Consider the following 12,500-nt stretch of genomic DNA (forward strand, 5'->3'; position numbering starts at 1 on the left):
ATAAATAAATAAAATCTCCACATGTTAGAAACAAAGAACCAAAAGACCTTTGGACTATGTTTTGTTGTTTTCTGAACTCTCACCGATGAGGAATTCTGTCACTCCGGGCTCTCCAACTTCCTCATCTGTTGCCTTCACTTCCTGGGATTCTGAGGCTTCTTGGTCATCAGCTGTTCCCACTTTCCCGTTTTCCACCCTGCTCTTCTTCAGGTCGTCCTTCAGCAGGTCTTCCTCAGTGACGTGGCGTTTGCCGGAAGCAGCAACGTCTCCTGCCTCCTCCGAGCTTCAAAGGCAAAACAAATTCAGAGTATTTCATTTTCCTGGATAATCCTGAGACATCGAGTAGCTAAAACATACTTTTCCTCTGCAGCCGTTTCTAACTCTTCTTCCTCTCCTTTCAGCCTCTTCTTTACATCATTCTCCACTTTCTGTTCTGGAACCGCTTCTGCTTGCTGCTCCTCTTCCTCTGCATCCGTATCATCAAAGAGATCCTCGTCATCCTCGTCATCCTCTCCTTCCCTCTTCCTCCTCTCCTCTGCTGGGCCTGCCGAAGCATTCGACCCATCCAGGATCAGTTCTGTTGGTTTCTGTCTTCTGCCCTTACTTCCTGCATCCTCGGAGTTCCGGATGCCGGCTTCTGCGTTTTCATGGGAATGCTCTGAGTTTTCCCTGTTGAGCTGCTCCACCTGCTTCTGCGGCCCTGATCCGTTTAGAGACGAGGCGCCTGCATTTGGAGAAAAAAGAATGATGATGACTCGTCACTCAGCTGAATCACTTACACCTCAGTAGACACTTTTATTATTGAATTTTTAGAGCTATAAAATCCAGCCGATTCCTTAAGATAATGCACATTTTCACATCTTGTGTTGTTTTAATACATTATTTATTTATTGTTGTTTACACAGGAGCTCCACACAAGAAAAGTATGTTTTTGTTTGAATATTTTTGGAAAAAATAGTGAAAGAAAAACATTGAGACAAGTAAAGCACAAAGTTGAGCCTTCATGTCATTCAAACGTTACAAACTCCACCAAGCTGATCATTTCTGACCTGTTTAGACCTTTTATTTACTGTAAATTCTGGTTATAAGGCTTTGAGTTTCTTATGTGTCTACAAAAATGTTTAACAAATAAAAGCAACAGATAAAAACATGATGTCAAATACAAGAACCAGGAAGCCCATTTTCTATCACAAGCTGATGCTGGAAATGGGTACAAGGCAATTTTCTCATGCAGTTAAACTTTAAAATAAAAAAAAAGGTGCTGAGGTGGTTAAAAAGCTCCTCGGTGGCAAGGCTCCAGGGGTGGATGAGATCCGCCCGGAGTCCCTTAAGGCTCTGGATGTTGTGGGGCTGCGTTGGCTGACGCGGCTCTGCAGTATCGCGTGGACATCGGGGGCAGTCCCACTGGACTGGCAGACCGGGGTGGTGGTCCCCTTATTTAAAAAGGGGGACCGCAGGGTGTGTTCCAACTACAGGGGGATCACACTCCTGAGCTTTCCTGGTAAGGTCTATTCAGGGGTTCTGGAGAGGAGGGTCCGTCGGACTATTGAGCCTCAGATTCAGGAGGAGCAATGTGGTTTTCGTCCTGGCCGTGGAACACTGAACCAGCTCTATACCCTTAGGGGGATCCTGGAGGGTGCGTGGGAATTTGCCCAACCGGTCTACATGTGTTTTGTGGATTTGGAGAAGGCGTTTGACCGCGTCCCTCGGGGGGGCCCTGTGGGGGTACTCCGGGAGTATGGGGTACCAGGCCCTCTGATACGGGCTGTTAGGTCCCTGTATGACCGGTGTCAGAGCTTGGTCCGCATTGCAGGCAGTAAGTCGGGCTCGTTCCCAGGGAGAGTTGGACTCCGCCAAGGCTGCCCTTTGTCACGATTCTGTTCATAACCTTTATGGACAGGATTTCTAGGCGCAGCCAAGGTGTGGAGGGCATCCATTTTGGTGGCCTGAGGATCAGGTCTCTGCTTTTTGCAGATGGTGTGGTCCTGTTGGCTTCATCAGAACGTGATCTTCAGCTTTCACTAGAGCGGTTCGCAGCCAAGTGTGAAGCAACTGGGATGAGAATCAGTTCCTCTAAATCGGAGACCATGGTCTTGATTCGGAAAAGGGTAGAATGCCTTCTCCAGGTCATGGATGAGGTCCTGCCCCAAGTGGAGGAGTTTAAGTATCTCGGGGTCTTGTTCACGAGTGAGGGAAAACTGGAGCGTGAGATCGATAGGTGGATTGGTGCTGCATCTGCAGTGATGCGGGCGTTGTACCGGTCTGTCGTGGTGAAGAGAGAGCTGAGTCAGAAGGCGAAGCTCTCGATTTAGCAGTCGATCTACGTTCCTACCCTCACCTATGGTCATGAGATTTGGGTAATGACCGAAAGTATGAGATTGCGGATTCAAGTGGCCGAAGTGAGTTTTCTCCGAAAATTGGCTGGGCTCTCCCTTAGAGATAGGGTGAGAAGCTCGGACATCCGGGAGGGGCTCAGAGTAGACCTGCTGCTCCTCCACATCGAGAGGAGCCAGTTGAGGTGGCTCAGGCATCTGGTCAGGATGCCTCCTGGACGCCTCCCTGGTGAGGTTTTCCGGGCACGTCCAACCGGGAGGAGACCTAAAGGTAGACCCAGGACACGGTGGAGGGACTATGTCTCTCACCTGGCCAGGGAACGCCTTGGGATTCCCCTGGAGGAGCTGGCCCAAGTGGCTGGGGAGAGGGAAGTCTGGCTTCTGCCCCCGTGACCCAACTCCGGATAAGTGGATGAAAATGGATAGATGGATGGATGGATGTAAAAAGTTAAACTTGTTTCTCAGTGAAGGACCTCTTTAATGTCTTTCAGTATTTATTTTTATGTCTTAAGAAGTCCTTGAACAACTACCAATGAAAACAAGGCTGGCATCCAAAAACTGCCCCAAAAAATTATATATAAATATATATGTATATATATATATATATATATATATATATATATATATATATATATATATATATATATATATATATATATACATATATACACACGTTACTTTAAGTTTTGTGTGAAAATAAGTCCAGGACTACAAATGTGCTTCTCAAAAGTGACGTCATCGACCCAGACACGGAGAAAACCGAGGGAAAATGGCTGTAAATTCAAAGAAGCTGAAATCTGTCCTTCAGGTGGAATAAACACCATAAATCTGATCATGTGGTAAGCAGCAGCTAAGCTAGGAGGGAGGAGATTCTGTGGTGACATCATATTTGCGACGTGATGATGTCTAGTTTGTAGTCATGCTAATTACGAACTTTTACAAGCTGATAAATCTCAAAGTACGTGACTGACGTGGTCGAAACACCCATCATTACTTTTCACTTAAATTGCAGTACAACATGTGTGATCCAGGGCGAAAGGCAAAGCGGGTACGAAAAGAGCGTTTTAGCCCCGCTGACGCGTTCGTTTATTCGTTTTTCCGGGGACCCGTGAGTCGACCGGGAGGGGAGGAGACTTGGGCTTCCTTCGGCAGTTAATTAGTTATTTAATTCTATAAATTTGTTGTATGTAATGAGGAAACCCTTTCAATTTTGTTTTTAGTGTAAAAAAACTTTTTAGTGGCACAAATTTTATTTTATAAATTGTTCATTTTGAGGTAAAATAATGACTTTTTTTTAAAAGAAAAAGCATATTTTTTACAGTAAAATACCGACTTTGGTACCATTTTTAACCCCCTAGGGCCCTGTGCCCACATATGTGGACATTGGCTCCTTGCACTTTTAAAATTTTATCATCTTTGACCTTTTTGTTATTATTTATAGACACATGACATTGACTTAAATGTTTTTGTTTTCTTTCTTTTTTTATAGGAAATCAGACACATTTTTAATTTAATTTTCATTTATTTCAATATTTGTAATTTTGTTTCCGTTCATGAGAGCGGACTACTCTGTAATATTTAGATGTATTTTTTCTTTTAAATCACATCAAATACAGGTCAGGGTCTCGGGAGGTTAACCGTAAAAACAATTCTAAAAATAAATAAAGGCTTTGCCTGTAATTTTACGGTGTGGAAACCCCAGCTGCTGGCGATTTCCCGTCAAATCTACGAGTTTTTTGTTTTTTACAGTGCAGCAGGAAACTCTCTGGTGGTGGTCGGAGGCACGGATGGCCTTGTCGGTGTGCAGCTGTGGCTACGATGTAGCTCCTCACCGCCAGCGTGTGAAGGATTGACTGTCGTCCTTTTTCCTGATCTCAGAGTTAGTAACACACCCAGCAGGAAGTTCTCTGGTTATGCTTTTTATGACACTATTGTTGGACTGGAGGTGTGTGTGTGTGTGTGTGTGTGTGTGTGTGTGATTTCCTGTAATGAGACTTCCTGATGAACCGGTCTGAAGCTGTTGCCTCTGGGGTGTGTTTCTTTCATTCAGAACCGTCGTGGATCAGATAAAAGCAGAAACTACGCTGAACCAAACGCAGCTTTATTACCTCTGCAGTCGGACTCTGGGATTATTTAGCAGGTTTTAGGGGAATAAAGAAGGCTTAGGGGGCCCTTTTTTTTTATGAAGTCCTACTTTTTACCTGATGAGTCGTGAGGTTTCCTTTTCTTCTGGGACTTCCCACCCTTCAGGTTCTGTTTAGCTTTATCCTTTTCATCTTTTGCCTTAAAGTTGGAAGAAAAAGAGAAATAAATCAGCATCCGACTGATTAAAGCAGTACTGTGAGGTAAAATAGAAACCCCGTTCAGAGGGTCTACTGTGGACACGGCTGATGTGTAGCTGTGCGCAGCACTGAGGTGTTTCTGTTGCTGTGGCGGCTCCACACACTAGACCCCCCCCCCCCCCCCCCAAAGGTCACAGGTCACCCGTCTTTTGTTATTAGTGATAATAATACAAGCACCCGAGTCGTAAACAGCAGAACAAGAATCGTGCTGATATTCAGAAGTGACCCTGTGGGGTTCAGCTTGTACTGCAGAACCATGCGGGCTCATGTTCCAGGACACATAATCTAATCTATGCCCACGTTAATCTCACCTCCTCAGAACGGAACAGCTAAGTGCTGCACAGATTCTGTCCAGCTGCAGTTCCAGCCGAGGCCTGATAAAGTCTGCCTGATAGCACGTCTGACTCTGGTCCTCTACACCTGCCAGGGTTTCTGCAGGAAGGAAAACTACTCAACATTCCTGAGATGTCGGGTTTCAGCCGCCACGGCACGACAAAGAGGAATAAAAAAGGTTATTTAAGGAAGTCCTCAAACAGACTTCGGATTCCTTCAGCTGCCATTCGCGCGCCCGCCACCTGATGAAATCATCCAATAATCATCAGTTTAGGAAACCTTCGTGACTGAGTTAGAGCTGAGAAACCCTGAAAGGAAAACCACAACAAACAAACAAATAAATACGTGTGTTTATGATTCATAAGACTGGAGAAGTTTTCGTCGTTATTAAAATATAAAAAATGTCCCGAGAACCAAACAGCCACACCTGAAAAAATCCACTGATATAAAAACATGATTTGGTTTTTTTAAACCCGTTACTAAATGCGTCTGATCGTATTCCAAAAGACAAATAAGGAAAACTCAAAACTCTTCTCGGCTTTCATTTTGGGGTAAAAAAAGTCTCTTTTTTTTTTCCTTTTCAGAAATTAGAAATAAATAAAGTTTATCTGGAGCGTATCTTTACTTAACCACACCAAAATAAATAAAACAGAGAAAAGAAGAGTTCAACTTTTTTTTTTTTTCCAGAATGAGACCATGACATTTAAAAGAAAGCCTCTTGTGCCCCTCTGGGCTTCCGTAGGAAAACCTTTTCTCACCTTCCGGCTGGTTTTGTTTCCCGGCTGTTTGAACAAAACCTCCAGCAGCCTGGAGTTCTTCACCGCCTCCCCGATGAGGCTGAGGACCTGCTGGGTGCCCTCCACCAGCTTCTCCACCCCATCCAACCTCCGTCCCTGACTCTCTATTCTCTCGCTCACCCGCTCCATGGCCCCCCGCAGCTCCCTGCACAGCGCCTCCACCCCAGACCCGCGTCTCCCCTCGCCTCCCTCTAGAGACACATCCCGTCCCATGCTCCTCACGTCCTGGGACAGGCCATCCAGCCGGGTCAGGACGCTCTGCTGCATGTGGAGCAGGTGCTCCATCTGGGAGCTCAGGGAGTCCATCCTGCTCTCCACGCGGAGCAGGGAAGCATCCTGGTGTGAGGAGGAGGAAGGAGCTTGGGACTTATCCGATCCACTGAGTGAGAACTTCCTTCCAGGAAGCTTCTGAGCATGAAGAGGGTTTGGATCGTACACTTTGGCTAAAGAGTTGACCAGACTGGAGCTCATGGTGGGATCCCAAACATCAAAATCTACTGCTTCTTGTTTTACACCGCCTCACAGATTCACATGTCAGCTAGAAGATGGAGCAGGTTGTCTAAGAAAATATCCAGGAAGAATAAAAGGAGGACATAAATCTGTCCCCAAATGCCGCAGGACAGCAGGGAGTTATAAGAATAGCCCTGCTCCAAATGAAAGCTCAGCCCCTCTCGGACGTCAGCGTCCAGCGATAAGAGCTTTTCAGCTGGGGATTGATGGGGTTTAAGGTGGGCGGGGGTGCGCTATGTGACATTTGAGACACTTGAAAGGCCCTTCTGGTGGGTGTCACAATCCAAGGAATCCGGGCCTGAAACATGACGCCATGAAAAGAAAAGCAAACAAATAAAAGTTCTGGAACCAAACAGAAACGGACCTGGAGTCGGATGGTTAAGAACCGTTCCAGCAGCGGCGTGGAGACACCTTCTGTTGGGTTCTGTGTGTGTGTGTGTGTGTGTGTGTGTGTGTGTGTGTGTGTGTGTGTGTGTGTGTGTGTGTGTGTGTGTGTGTGTGTTAAAAACACCAGCATTGTATTTCTGAACCCGTTTTAATGACCCACTCGTTTTCACCTCCCCGGTGCTCCCGTGTCCACCGACAAGCTTCCCGACCTCCGACCCAAGACTCGTTTCATCAGCTGCGGCCGAAAGGCCAACGGACAGGTGCTAATGTTTTTGTCCCTGTGTGCTCATGTGCAAACATCTGATGAAACACCTGGCAGGTTTCAAGTGGGCCTGCATTCGTTATTTCAACACATCTGCAGCGGTGTCTTGTACGAATGAATGCCTTACGAGGCAATCTCAGTGGAAAAAAAGCTCTGGCGCTCATGTTTCAGGAGCTAGATGGTACCTGGGGGAGTGGGGGGTGGAAAACGGAAGGACTTGGAGTCTTACTCATTATTATTCATGATATTTGGACATCTCTCTTCTGATTGGCTAACAGCAACGCACTCTCGCGGCTCCATTCGCTCCTCTTTCTTGCGTAAAAAATGCAAAGTTGATATTTTATCTCCACAAGTAACACGAGTTAATGCTAACATTTAGCTGCTCTCTCCTGGACGCTAAACCAACAAAAGCCTTTCCCGCCATGAGCCGAGATGGGCGGGTCAATGAATGTAAATTTTCAGTGTGACATAGATCTGAGAGGCCCAGACTTCCCTCTCCCAGCCGCTTGGGCCAGCTCCTGCGAGGAATCTCAAGGTGTTCCCTGGCCAGGTGAGAGACATAGTCCCTCCAGCGTGTCCTGAGTCTACCTTTAGACCTTCTCCCGGTTGGACGTACCCGGAAGACCTCACCAGGGAGACGTCCAGGAGGCACTAAAAAGCTCCTGGAGCAAAAATGACGGAGATGTGGAAGTTTGTTTTGATTTGAAGCTAAAAGTTGGAACGATCTCCCTCAGAATGCTGCTGTGCTGAAGCAACAAGAGAAAGCAGGAAGCAGGTGATCCCGCCGACACCTGAGAAGTGTTAGCGTGGCAGAGAAGGGGACGGCGGGACGTGTATGTCTGTTGTTGCCACGAGTTAAAGAGGAAGACCTCTTCCTCATCCCAGTGTGCTTCTATCTGGAGTTGGCATGGTGACAAGGAGCTGGCGCCTTTATCCTGGCTCCCATCTGTCAGCACTGGAAAAAGCCTGACCTACACGCCATCCCTCGCTCTGTTCCCGTCAGCTGTCACCCGCAACGCTCCCGTCTGCTTACCAACTATGGTGGGGACGAAAATCATCCGGGTGCAATTAGAGCTTAGCATCTATGAAAATGAGCGTAATGTTGCTTCCAAAGCATGAATGTTTACATCAGATAAGAAAGTGTGTGTAACCTGCAGATCAGACCTCAGGAGTTCCCGTTTCCTGCGGCTATTTGAGGCTTTCTTGGTAAAGCATGGAAAACGCAGCAGACCAACACTTGACGCCGCCTGGGTTTACAGCTTCAGGACTTTTTAGGCTGGGGGTGTCAAACTCATTTTAGCTCAGGGGCCACATTGAGGGAAATCTAGTCCCAAGTGGGCCGAACCAATAAATTAAAAACATCTTCAGGTTGTTTTGTTTGTTTTAATACGATCAATATAAAACAAGGCTGGAGCCTGAGGACAGTATCCAAAAATAGTACAAGTACAACACCTGAAGTGTACTTGAAAAAAATAAATAAATAAAAATAAAAATTCAATAAATAAAATAAACATTCCTTAGTGATTCAGAGCTTACAGATCACGTGGCTAGATCAGTTCCACGCAGCACTTAAAGTATATTTGACTCATTTTACTTTACATCTTTTAGCTTTCACCAGCACATCAACATCAGAAGTCACATCCTGAGTGGCGGCCAACTTCAGGATGTGATTCAAGTTCTTGTGTGAGCCTTGAGCGCAGCTTTGTTTTATTTATACTCATTACAGAGGAAAGTATGAAAATAAAGTTTACACAACCACTTTGCGGGCCGGATCTAATCCGCTTGCCGCATGTTTGACACCCCTGTTTTAGGCCATTTTTGATGCAGCAGAACAACTTAATCTGTGAAGCTCATTCTTGTAAAGTTAGAGATTAAAACAGGAAGTATGGATCCTCGTTGGAGATATAAACGTTGTCTGTGAATGTTTCAAACACAAAACCTCCAAGGGGTTCCAGGAGTTTCATTCAAATGATAAAAACTATAAACATCATAAAGGTCCGGATTTTAACGTTTGTTCAAATGAACAATAAAGATGAACAGAACCTGCTCAGAGACATTTTGGACCCTCTGACGGCAGCTCAGAGGAAGCTCTCTGATCTTCCAGGATTTCCCTCCACAATGGCATCTCTGCCCTCGCAGGATCCACCATTCCATCCCGATGCCTCACCGAGACTAAAACCAGTCTCAAATAACCGAATCCTCATCCTCTGGGTCACCCGCGTGTCTCACTTGAACTTTGGGGTGTGAGATTCTCCCGGCTGTGATGAAAGAGACGTGGAAGCAACGGGGCTGAAGGAGTCACCGTGTGCTTGCTTCAAAGTTCAGGATTGAAACAGACATTCAAGTAAAATGTTTTGTTTTCAGTGGAACTGGACAAGGTTCAGCTGGAGAAGAGCTAAAGAAGCTCCACGAAGGAGCTAACGCCGCCCGTCGGCCTGAAGACGGTTCCTGTTTGAGGAAGAGCACACACTTTGTCCTCCTGACCAAAGGTTAGAGCTCCTGGCGAGCTCCTGCGAGTCGATCTATGATTGCGGAAAACCCCTAAACGAGACTCTAAAACCTGGAATCAGTTCAACTGTAATGCTGCAGCGCTTGTAGAGCCTGATGCTTCATGAAGATGCATTTGCATGCAAGCTGTTCAGCTCTGAAGCTCATCCTCGCTCTGTGATGCAGAGACCTGCTGCACCTGAAGTTCAAGTTATGCTCCTGTACAGTATAACACCCCCCCCCCCGACACACACACACACACACACACACACACACACACACACGAAAAGGTTGCAGCTCCACCTGCTGCTCTAACGCGCCGACCAGGCGCCACCATGACGTTTCCACCTGACTGCAGCGTTGATAAAACGCCTCCAGAGGGAAACCGTTGCTGAGCGTCCAAGCAGGAGAGCCAACCTGCAATGTTGTGTAAACCACATCTGTGCAGATTTATAAATAGATGCACCTAAAACCTAATTCCCTTTTGGTCCTGGGTGTCCAACAGCTCAGGAAGAAAAACGGGAAGACATCAAGATGAATCAGCTCCAAACCAAAAGGTCACCTTAATCCCAGGTTTAGTAAAGCTACATTCATGCTTCAGTAAAGTAAAGGAAAACTTTGATCTTGGGTCTCTCTCTAAGAAATTAAAGAAAATTAACTTAAAGGAAAACTTCCAAAAATCCCTAAAATAACATTATTGATAAGTAATATATTAGAACGTGTGGAAAAAGTTTACTAAATTAAAATAAAATCAGATTAAATTAGCTTACGCTTTAAAAACATTTAAATAAACATGTTTTATTAGTCAGGGTTAAACTAATGCATTCATGCAAAGATGTCCTATAAACAGGTAAACTGCACTTCCATCATCTGACCACAAGGTGGCAGAAAAATCAATATAGAACTAGAACAGCTGATTCTTTTAAGGACAAAAAGTAATTTTGATATAAACCTAAAAAACAGCTGCTTCATGACGTCTGTGTTAAAAAACAGTTGTCAGAAAAAACGTTTCCTTCCTGAAGAAGGTGTTGCCATGGAAACACAGTTAAAGTAGTACAGCGTGCAGCAACGTTTGTTTGTCCATTCCAAGTATCTTCATCTGGCTTTCTCACCTGACAGATAAATGTTGTCTTTATTCGTTTGGTTTTAATTGTTTAAAACAAAGTCAAAAAGTCATGAAATCTGCGTCGTTGTCTCCGTTTTAACCGTTGTGTCCATCATCTGGCAGAAAACGGATTTATTCTAATCAACATTTTATTTAAAACAGTAAAGATTGGAGACATAAGACCAGAAAAGCTTGACTGTTTGATCACAGGTCATTTTTGAGGTGCTTAATAACAGAATTAATCAATTATTATTATATCTTGTCACTTAATCCATCTCCTTCTTAGAGCACATACCACCAGACTGAATAAAACCCAACCATCTCCGGTTGACGTCTGTATTGTTCTGTCCTGCTGAGAGCTGACCTTTGACCCCGGAGATAAATCAGTTCCTGCTGCCAGAACAGCAGCTGGTTTAGTTGCAGCGCCTGAAACTAAAGCCTGATCAGACAGTCGAGTCGCTGCGTTTCTGCGGACTGACTGCTTGTTCTCCGGAGTTTTTCAGCACCGCGCCAGCAACGAGTTATGCAAACGTCTGCAAGCAGACACCGGTCAGGAGGGTGAGGGATGGGGAGGAAGCTGCACGCTCCCTGTGACTTCTGGGCAGCCAGGTCATCGCAGGAAAAAGGACAAAAATGCACATTTATTGGTCATTAATGTAAGAATACTGCAGATTATACAGCTGATCTCGTCGTTAGGGGCGACGGTGGCACAGGAGTTAAGTGCTCGCCCCGTAATCGGAAAGTTGCAGGTTCGAGTCCCACTCAGTCTGTCGCTGTCGTTGTGTCCTTGGGCGAGACACTTAACCCACGCTGCCTGCTGGTGGTGGTCGGAGGGACCGGTGGCGCCAGCGCTCGGCAGCCTCGCCTCGCCTCTGTCAGTGCACCCCAAGGCAGCTGTGGCTACATCGTAGCTCATCATCCCCGGTGCCTTGGACTGGAGGATATCACATGCGATGTGGACGAAATGTTGTGGCCGGACCCAGAAAGGCTACATGATGTAGGCTGATTGTCCTTTTTCCCCCCTTTTTTTGTGAAATTACTATTTTGTGTTCTGACTTTGTCTTGGTTTTGATGAGTGCCAATAAACACCAATACTTGAAGTTTGGATCCTTGTATGTTTACATGACACTGACAAACGTATGACCTCAAATTGACATTTAGGGCTCAGGGCTAGGGTTAACGGACAACCCCCCAGATGGCTGAGAAAGAAATCTGTTTCAGCGTAACCTTCCTTTTAAAGCCTGATTTACACCTCTCCATGAGCTCTGCAACGGAGAGACGCACACGGATGTTGGGAAGGTCTTCCCATGCGAACTTCTGCGCAGGCAGAGGAGTGTTGTAGAGCTATTCCCCGGCAGGACAAGCAGGCGCATCTTTTTTGGTGATGTCCTGCCATCATACCTCTCATGTCTTCACAATTTATTGTTCATTCATTTTTTATTATTTAGTGTGAACAAGCTGACCATCTGCACACGTCACTCGTCATGTCATCAGGAAGCAGAAAATCCATGTGTTAGGCGATCACTTTGGGCTGCTGCTGCAAAAAAAAGTGAAGCGAGAACCGGGAAAGCTTCTGCCGATCACAATTTGACAACGAATAATGAAAGAACAGAAAACGCTCAAAATGTGCGGAATCTTCCTGATGTAAGGGGTGAGTTTCCTCTTTGGTGCTTTCCAGGTGTGCCTAGGTGGAGGTGGGGGTCTCCGCCCTCCCTGCCCTGGGCGCCCTCTATGGGTGCCTCGGCTGCTGCTGTGGATCTGCTGCTGTCGGGGCAGATGGCTCCCCTGATGGCGTTTCCTTATCTTAGCTGGTCTGGTCTATTATGTTTTTTCCATGGGGGTGTGGGGGCGTGTGTGTGTGTGTGTGTGTGTGTGTGCCAGAGGATGTGTTGTGAAGGGGGTTTTATTCTCAGACTGTTTTTAAATTCTGGGGATGGGAGGGAG

At 46.0% G+C, this 12,500-nt stretch overlaps 1 protein-coding gene across 4 annotated transcripts in view; it reads right to left on the reverse strand.

Moving 5' to 3' along the window:
- mylk4b (myosin light chain kinase family, member 4b) overlaps nt 1-12,500 on the reverse strand; it is a 52,869-nt gene that overhangs the window by 11,823 nt on the left and 28,546 nt on the right. For 2 of the 4 annotated variants that reach the window (XM_054751993.2, XM_054751995.2), the window contains 3 exons: nt 4,535-4,616; nt 358-724; nt 84-283 (listed from right to left, as the gene is read on the reverse strand). In XM_054751993.2, the coding sequence (XP_054607968.1) occupies nt 84-283; nt 358-724; nt 4,535-4,616 (649 nt within the window). Of the gene's footprint in view, nt 1-83; nt 284-357; nt 725-4,534; nt 4,617-5,766; nt 6,766-9,007; nt 9,454-12,500 lie in introns of those variants that run through there. The other 2 variants (XM_054751996.2, XM_054751994.2) reach the window with 2 other exon arrangements.

This window comes from Nothobranchius furzeri, chromosome 8 (genome assembly GCF_043380555.1).
Source record: "Nothobranchius furzeri strain GRZ-AD chromosome 8, NfurGRZ-RIMD1, whole genome shotgun sequence".
Lineage (NCBI taxonomy): Eukaryota > Metazoa > Chordata > Actinopteri > Cyprinodontiformes > Nothobranchiidae > Nothobranchius > Nothobranchius furzeri.